This window comes from Lates calcarifer, linkage group LG2 (assembly GCF_001640805.2).
Source record: "Lates calcarifer isolate ASB-BC8 linkage group LG2, TLL_Latcal_v3, whole genome shotgun sequence".
NCBI classification, from domain to species: Eukaryota; Metazoa; Chordata; class Actinopteri; family Centropomidae; genus Lates; species Lates calcarifer.
The window spans coordinates 13,578,413-13,587,465 of record NC_066834.1 but is presented as its reverse complement, the minus strand read 5'-3'; the positions used below and the strand labels follow the sequence as shown (position 1 = coordinate 13,587,465).

General features: G+C 45.0%; 1 protein-coding gene across 1 annotated transcript; it reads left to right on the top strand.

Annotated features, from left to right (window-relative positions):
• The first annotated feature begins 779 nt into the window (after nucleotides 1-779).
• On the top strand, nucleotides 780-7,764 carry trpm1b (transient receptor potential cation channel, subfamily M, member 1b). Its single transcript, XM_018692780.2, has 8 exons — nucleotides 780-863; nucleotides 4,834-4,910; nucleotides 5,066-5,258; nucleotides 5,342-5,555; nucleotides 5,641-5,765; nucleotides 5,927-6,098; nucleotides 6,709-6,883; nucleotides 7,534-7,764. The coding sequence occupies exons 1-8, from the start codon at nucleotides 780-782 to the stop codon at nucleotides 7,751-7,753; spliced, it is 1,260 nt and encodes a 419-aa protein (XP_018548296.2). The 3' UTR covers nucleotides 7,754-7,764.
• The last annotated feature ends 1,289 nt before the right edge of the window (nucleotides 7,765-9,053 follow it).

Genomic DNA, 9,053 nt, shown 5'->3' with positions numbered 1-9,053 from the left:
ACCTTTAAAAATATATATTTTTCCTTGTTCGGGCTGAGATATACTTTACATTTCACACAGTAGACATGTGAGAAGTATAAAAAATATCAGAGATTTGAATTTTCTGGCTGTTATTTAATGTGTCAGGCTTCACCAAACAGCAGTTTATGAAGCAGCTGTGAAATAATCTCCATCTTTACTGTGTCATTAATAAAATGATTATTTTAATTGGTAGATAGATAGATAGACAGATAAAAAGGAGGGGGAAACTTTACATGAGTTGAAATGTCAGCTTCAGAAGATGTTGAGACTCACCTTGGCACATGTTCGTCTGCTGCCAGCAGGTGGAGCTTTGCCCTATATGACCCTCTGCCTGTAATCACTGGTCTGATATCAGACCTGAGCAGGTGTTTCAGTGGATTGTGAACTAATGACTAACGTATCTGTTCCTGCTGCTGCGTGTTCACAGAGGTTTTGGAGGCAGAGCTGTCCTAAAGTAGATTTACCTTCAATAACCATTTATTAAATCTCCATCCATTAAAGAGCACCGCCCTCTGTCCACAGCAGCGTCCTCTAATCCTGATTACAGAGGGAGAGAGAGGACAGGGTCTCCGTCTGCCGCATCCCACCCACAGACGCCTGAACGCAACACAGACTGAAGGCTGCTGAGGGAGGACAGAGGAGACACAGGAGATAGGGGAAACACAACAGGAGGAGACAAGGAGACAGGAGACAGTGGAAGCGACAAAGAGGAGGAGGAGGAGGAAGATGAAGGTGGAGGACAGCTGAACTTTACCACCATGGACAGCAAAGGGAGGAGAGGGACGAACGGATCCTTCAAACGCTCATCCATCAAACGCAGCGCGTCGTCAGGATCACAGAAGGTAAGACTCACCTGAGACTCACCTGAGACTCACCTGATTTCACCTGATCTCACAGTTTTATTTACGGTTCGAGACCAAAAAGTGTCCATGGATCTGAAAGTCAGACAGTTTTTTGGGGAATAATTATAATTATAATTATAATTATAATTATTATGTCCACTAGACCTGGAGAAACTTGACATACCCTGGACCTCCGTCTCTCCTCAGTGAAATTGGAGGTTTGTGTTGTGTGAGTTGTTACTGGACGGTACAGATGTTACAGGCAAAGAGTAGTAACCACAGGAGCAGAGAAGTCTTCAGATCAGCCCGTTTCATTTGAAGACCTGACAGAGATCAAATAATATGGATGGAGGTGTTCCTAATATTTTGTCAACCCCCTGATATCACAGTTCAGTGTCTGACGACCTGTTTCCTGATCAGGTCAGACTGAATGTTTCAGTGAACACATCACAGTGATCAGCTGAGCAGGTTGACCCTGGGAACCCATCAGAGTCAGTGTCCCCTTTTTTCAGTCAGAAGTTTTGAACCTGTGACGTCAGATGTTTGATTGATGAAATGATGTGAATGATCTGATGAGTTATACTCATCTGTTTTAGTCTCAGTGGTTGTCTCTGTCTTTGTTTTTGTTTTGATTTTGTTCAGTCACTTTATTCTCAGCAGCCTCAGTAGATTGTGGTCTCAGTTTGTAGTCTATACTTGTAACAGGTCCTGGACCAGAGAAGTGACCGTGTACCTCAGGGACTCAGACCTGGGCCACAACGCTGAGCACAGAACGACAGAGATCACCCCCCCCACCCCCCCCCCCCACCCCTCTGATCATGTGACCTGATCAGTTCTGGTTCTAACTGACTTCATGTGATTTTGCTCCACAAACACAATCAGCTGTTTGATTTTCATGTGACAGTGAAATCAGCCTGAGGTCGAAGTTTAAACCCTGAGGAGTCTGAGTCTGAGTCCAAGACAGAGCTGTTACTATAAAAACCCCATGACCTTTAAATAAAGACCATCTGTCTTCATCTTCATCCTCATCTTCATCAGATCTGGCACAGAGAGACTTCTCTCTCCTTCATGTCTGATACAGTGATCATTACTCATCAAGATTTTAACTCATTTTAAATGTGAGTTCAAACCAGCCTCAGTGTGTTTGACAGGAGCAGGTCTCTGTTAGTTAAAGATCATCCATCACTTAAATCTCCAGCAGATGTTCAGAGTTCATCATCACATGAGACTAAACAGCAGCAAAGATTCACGAAAACTGTCTAAATAAATCTGACTGAACATGACCTCAGTGATTCGTCTGTTATTAGAATAGTTTCAGATTATTTTTAGTTAGAACTGACTGTTATACTGTAGATTAACCTGTAGTTTATCTGCCTAACAGGACAAATTAAAATCAGCTGCAACATTTCATTCTATTTAAATACACAGTAAAACTAACCCAGTTAGTGTTTGTTACTATCAGGTCTCTGATTGGTTCAGAGCGGCAGGTCCACTTCCTGTTTCTGTACAGAATAAAACACAGTGATACAACAGCTCATTATTTGAACAAGTATTTGCTCAGAACAACATTAATCTCATTTACAGGCCTGATAATCCAAATCCTCCGAGCTCTCTCTGTTCATTGTGCTCAGTCTTTTCTTTAATCTGTCACACTCCTCTCACCCAGACACACACTTTATTAAACTCAGTTTATATGTGTAGCTGTCAAATAGAAAAAAGCTTCAGATGAAACCTCAGTACTGTGTTTCAGTACAGCTCTGAGGCACTTTATACTTCACAGAACTTTATGTATCTGACAGCTGCAGGATAAAATCTGATCAGTTTATAAACTGTGCTGTGTGTTTCTGATCTCTGTTTCGGACGTCAGGCTCTGGTCTTATTTGCAGTTTAGAAACATTAGGCTAAGTTCATGTTTTTAGCAGAAAAACTCAGTAAATACAATTAAAAGTGAGTTAAGATTTGTTTTAAATACATTAGAAGATGATATGGAGTTTGGTCTGCTGGTGGAGGTCGTACTGAGTGAATCTGGATTCAGTGAAATTAATCAAACAGGAAAGAAAACCAGACGTAAAAAGTAATGAAGCAGCGCGTCTAAACTGGACTGAGGAGGACTCTCAATTCTCACCTCAGTTAAAAACCAAATGAAAATACTGAAGGAAAAGTTTTAGTTTTCTACAGACGTTGGGATTTCTCAAAGAAGATTTGTTGAGCCTGGCTCCGGCCGTGGATGAAAATACTCTTGTGTTGAAGCTCGACGGGTCATGAGACTCCCAGAAGGATTACCTCGGACCGGAGTCATGAGACCGACTCCAACAAAGAGCCCTGCTGCCTCACATGCTCGTCATATGAACCCGCTCAGCGGCAGCAAGTCGGGTCCTTTCTTATCTGCTGAGCTGCACCCAGACCTCAGACCAAGGCACCAGGTCCTCAGAGAGCTCCAGACCAAGACACCCAGTCGTCAGAGAGCTGCACCCAGACCCCAAACCAAGGCACCAGGTCCTCAGAGAGCTGCAGCGGCCTTAGTCTTCAGTCCAGATCAGTTTGAGGGACGAGACGATTTGGACATTGAGGTAGAAGCAGGAGACGTCTGAGTTGTCCTCACAGATTTCTGGTTCTGGTTCTACATGATCTGAAGATGACGACTCTCAGAGGTTTGTTGGGGGTTTAAAAGTTTCTCTATTTGGTTCCCAGAAAACTGGACTAAAGAGTCAGTTTGTCTTTTATCAGTTAAAACCACTTTGCTTTCATCTCAGTGTTTCTAGGAAGAAATTTCATCTGTTTTCTTTATTTGATATCCAGAGTGTCTGAGTGAGTCTGATGTTAGAAAGAAAGGAGAACCAGCTCCACAGTGAGTTCCTGCTCATTTGATTTGACCTGTTTTCTGCTGCAGTTTTAATCTGATCTGACACTTAATTTCTCGAATGTGTAGAAACAGTTTAAACTAAAGACAACATGAAAACACTGAGGCTCCTCTGTCAGTTTCACTGTTGAACATCAGAGGTTCAGCTTTAAAACACTGAGTCAGTAGATGAAGTGTACTTTATCACTCTCTACTGAACCCAGTCTGATTTAAATCAAGAAGTTAAAAGTTTGTCTGAACAGTCAGAGGAAGTTTAACTGAGCATCTGAATGAATGAGGTGTGTTATATTTCAGTGTCAGTGTAAAGGATTTGCCAGACCCCACCTCCTGACCCCCAGTCCTCCTCCTCTAGGCTCACTTCCCCTCAGGCTGAAGCTGCCTTGCTCCAGAGCTTTAAGCTGCTCGTTGACTAGACATTCTTTTATTTTCACTTCATATTCAGTTTTGTTCTGATTCTTTTCCTCTGAGGTGATTGTGCAATGATGATGATGATGATGATGATGATAGTGGTGGCGGTGGTGGGGACAGTTCATCATTCACGTGAAAAAGACAATAAAACTGAGGCTCATGTGACACTCACACGTTAATCTTCCATCATCCAGAGTGCAGGAATTTGACAAAGTGCTTCAGTGAATCATACTCACAACATCACACAGTAACACACAGTAACACACAGTAACACACAGTAGTACACAGAGTCATTAGTGCTGTATGGATTTAAACACACAGGAAACAGATTTAAAGGGCACTTCTGTGTTTTCCAGTGCAGCAGGATTAGGACAAAGGATAAGAGGATTGGATGCATAAAGAAATGGAAAGCTCCACTCTCCCAGTAATTAGCCAGATACATGCAGACATGAGCAGTCTGATGTTTCAGCTGTTTGAGGCAGTTTGCTTATTTTGGCCTCTAAGTAAATACAGAAGAAACGACACAGTCAACAGTCTAAAAACTGTTCGATGAGATTTTACTGTCTCTCAGATGAAAACACAGAAATTCACCTCTGAAACACAATCATGATCACAATCAGAGTTTATTTTTACAGAAGAAGAAGAAGCCACATCAGTGTCAGTAGAACTCAGTCCTGATGTTTACCTGTGGTTCGTCCTCAGGTTCACAGAGTTTGGATCGAGAAGACTTTCCAGAAGAGAGAATGTATCCAGATTATTCCCAGCAAAGATGCCACCAGGTACCAACACATACACATCCACACATTCACCCAAATTCACCTGTGATTCAGAAAAACACCTGAACCCAGAGACTGTGGAAGGTCAGCCTCAGAGAGTCTCTCTACTGTCTGATGAAGGTAGAAAATTTCTTTCTCATGATGTCGTTGTTGTTCAGGTGCAGTTGCGGTCAGCTGGTGACACAGCACACCACCATCCCTCCTGGGGCCAAAGAGGAGGGGGCCCCACTCATTCAGCTGGAGGTCCAACCCCCAGAGAGATGGAGTCCCCTCAAACACACCCAGACCTCCCCCACCGATGCCTATGGAGTCATCGAGTTCCAGGGGGGAGGACATGTCAACAAGGCCATGGTACCACAACTCTGATACTCTGAACTGATCCACTACAACTCTGATACACCAAACTGAACCTTCTCCTCTTCCTTTGCCTGCAGTACATCAGGGTCTCCTATGACTCTAAACCGGACTCCCTGCTCCACCTGATGGTGAAGGACTGGCAGTTGGAGCTCCCCACGCTGCTCATTTCAGTCCACGGAGGCCTTCAGAACTTCGACCTGCCGCCAAAACTGAAGCAGGTTTTTGGAAAAGGACTGATCAAAGCCGCTGTGACCACAGGAGCCTGGATCTTCACCGGAGGAGTCAGCACAGGTACGACTGCTCAAACTGTTCCTTGTCTTCCTCCTCCTCCTTCTCCTGGATCCTGACCTCCTCCTGCTCCTCTGTGTTGTTTCAGGAGTGATCCGCCATGTTGGAGATGCCCTGAAAGATCATTCATCCAAGTCCAGAGGGAAAGTGTGCGCCATTGGCATCGCACCATGGGGGATCATTGAGAACAAAGAGGACCTGATTGGAAGAGACGTAAGTTAAACCAGAGAACCTGAACTGGACTGAACCTGACTAAACCTGACTGAACCAAACTGAAATGGACTGACCACACCACCAAAAAGACCACCATCCAGACTCAACAGTGACTGGCTCCTCCCACCTCTAATTGGACCAATCACCTGCATGTGTTTCAGGTGACCCGGTCCTATCAGACCATGTCCAACCCGCTCAGCAAGCTGTCGGTCCTGAACAGCAGCCACTCCCACTTCATCCTGTCCGATAACGGCACCACAGGGAAGTATGGTGCTGAGGTCCGTCTGCGCAGGCAGCTGGAGAAACACATCGCCCTGCAGAAGATCAACACACGTGAGTCACGTGACCTGCTGAAACAACCAATCACTGCTGGGTTTCAGCTTCCTGTCTTTAAAGGGACAGCTCACCCAAACGTACCTCTTCTCCAAGTTCAGACCCAGAGGCTCAGCTCTTCACTCTCTGCTGAGGAATTTTTCATTTCAGTCTCTGACCTGGACCTTTTAGCTCTGTTTAGGATAGAGAGACTCTTTGTGAATACGACTCCTCCAGACTCATCATGTGATCAATCATGTGACTTGTGGGTTTCCCTTTGTCATCCTATGCCTGGAGGTGTATGTAAGGCAGGGACAGCAAAGGGAGGCTCAGCCGTCACCTCTCACTGCGGCCACAGAGGAACCACAGCAAAGCCACAGTCTCTCTGTTAAACTCTGTCTCTTTGTGCTACAGAACAGTTTCCTCCTGCTACCAGTCTTTGTGCTGAGCTGATTTACAGGCAGTAAACTGAGACATATCAACGCATCAGTGTTGATATGTGAATACACAGGATTATTTATTGATGTGATATTATTGAGTTGAACTCTGAGGTCAGATCTGGACTCCATGGATCCAGATCTAAGGCAACAGTGCTTCAACCTCACAGATACTGTATCTCTGTGTGTGCCAGGTCTTGGTCAGGGGGTCCCGGTGGTGTGTCTGATCCTGGAGGGGGGTCCTAACGTCATCTCCATTGTGCTGGAGAGTCTGAAGGAGGAGCCTCCAGTCCCCGTTGTGGTCTGTGACGGCAGCGGTCGAGCCTCTGACATCATTTCCTTCGCTCACAAATACTGTGAGGAGGATGGGTGAGGATTTCTGTCAGTTCACAGGTGAAACTGCAGACAGGTGATCAGGGTCAGCAGGTGAAGCCTCAGAGTTGTTGATTTCTGAAAACTTAGATAACATTTATTAGACCTGAACAAGCTGGTTTTGATATGTCACAGCTCTTTGATGGCTGAGCTGCTCTGAGCTGTGGAGTTCCTCAGAGATCTGTTCTGGGTCCTGTTTTATTCTCCCTGTAGGACACAGGATCAATCAGTTGGTCTCTTAACTTTAAAATGTGTTAAACCTGGTGAATGTCCATGTTCCAGACCAGACCAGGACCTGCAGGATCCGAGGAAGAGCAGATCTGGATTAAATCATCCTCCAAATGGCAGATGTTGCAGATGTTACAGAATCTGACAGACCTGGATTAAAATGGGTCCACCATCCGTCATGATACCAAATCCTAACCATGACCTTTGACCTGTAGGGTCAGTCAGACAGAGACAGATGTTTTGGAACTGGGATGGGTGGAGGATTTGAAGGGAGGCAGCACCTTCTGCTGGACTTACATCTAAACCCAGATCTTTGGTGCATGCAGGTGTAAATCCTCCTCAGACCAACACATCCTGACAGGTTGATCCAGGTCTACCTTCAGACTATCTCATGACACTGTGGTGTTCCTCCTGCACAGGTTGGTGAGCGAGAGTGTCAAAGATCAGCTGCTGGTCACCATCCAGAAAACCTTCAACTACAGCCGCAGCCAGGCGCAGCAGATCTTCCTCATGGTGATGGAGTGCATGAAGAAGAGAGCTCTGGTAGGTCAGAGGGCAGAAACACTCAGCCCTGGTATGACCTGTTTCATATCAATGATTCTGTTCATTCAAATCCATTTTCCATCAATGCAACAATAAAACAGCTCCTCATTGACAACCTGTTCTGTCATCTGTGTGTCATCGTTCATCTTTCACACTACGCACATCATCATTTACCATCAGCCAACTCTGTCTCATAGACACTGGGCTGATTGATCAGTTTGTGTCCTGAGGTAGAAGGTGAGTCAAACGTTCAGTTCAACTCTGAGTGATTCTGCAGAAAGTTTGAAGTTAGGAACTTTTGTGGTTTTTGTGTTTCTTATTGAAAGTCAGAGCAGCAATGACGTCATCATCACTGTCAAAATGGTGACCACTGAGCTCCTCCTCCATCTTGGAGAAGAGGTAGCTGTCAGGTGAACAGGACAGGTCGATGTTTGTTTTCTCAGACAGAGATGAATTTAAATTTTCAGTGAGAATCAGAAAAACCATAATTAGTTATTGAACTGAACGTTCATGTGACCAGAGCTGTTTTAATTCATCTGCTTCTACCTCAGGACACTAACTGATCAATCAGCCCTCAGCAGGGAGCGTCAGACATTATGATTATTAGAGTCAGTTCAGTGTTCAGTCAGTCAGAGTTCGGTATCCGCAGTTGAGAACCCAGACTCTGATCCAACACACTGAGAAACCTTTAATCTGTTCAGAGTGAATCTGCTGTTTGAAGACAAAGGTTATAACATGAGAGGGGTCTGATATCAGCACCCAGAGACATAGGGTTGTGCCTCCCCTCTGGCCCTGGTACACCTCTCATAACATAAACCATGGATCCTGTCTGACTGGATTTGACCTCAGCAGTTGTGACATTAACATAATGATAAAGGTTTTACCTTTGACCCAAAACTGCAGCACTTAGTGGAGATTGTTCTATGACCCTCCACCGTTTATTTAATCCCACAATCCTCTGCTTCCTCCTGAGAACAGCTGCAGCAACAGTCTGCCCATAGATGTAAAAAAAATCACATCAATTCACTTAAAATGATTTGTTGTCAGATTAAACTACTCTACTGCAAGTCGACATGTTTCTGACCTGAGGTCTGAGATCAGATGGAAACCACCCGGACCAAACCAACCAGAGCTGGGTCGTACCAAACAACTCCTTCACTAAAACCTGCCAGAAACCTCCATCTCACCCAAGTCTGTCAACACTGAGCATGTTTCAGATCTGTTGGCAGCTCTGGAGGTCTGAGAGTCCACCACTCTGGTCCAGACTTAAACAGGATGTAGCTCAAAGCACAGACCTGTGAGAGACATATTTAGTGTGGGCGAGGAGGACTTCCTCCTCTTCCTCCTCCTCCTCCTCCTCCCTGAGTCAGACCTTAACTCACAGAAACTCATGCTG

Coding starts and splice junctions, on each gene's coding strand:
- trpm1b (XM_018692780.2), top strand. CDS start 780: ATGGACAGCAAAGGGAGGAGAGGGACGAACGGATCCTTCAAACGCTCA. Junction 4,911..5,065: donor CCCAGCAAAGATGCCACCAG/GTACCAACACAT, acceptor GTTGTTGTTCAG/GTGCAGTTGCGGTCAGCTGG. Junction 5,766..5,926: donor AGGACCTGATTGGAAGAGAC/GTAAGTTAAACC, acceptor CATGTGTTTCAG/GTGACCCGGTCCTATCAGAC.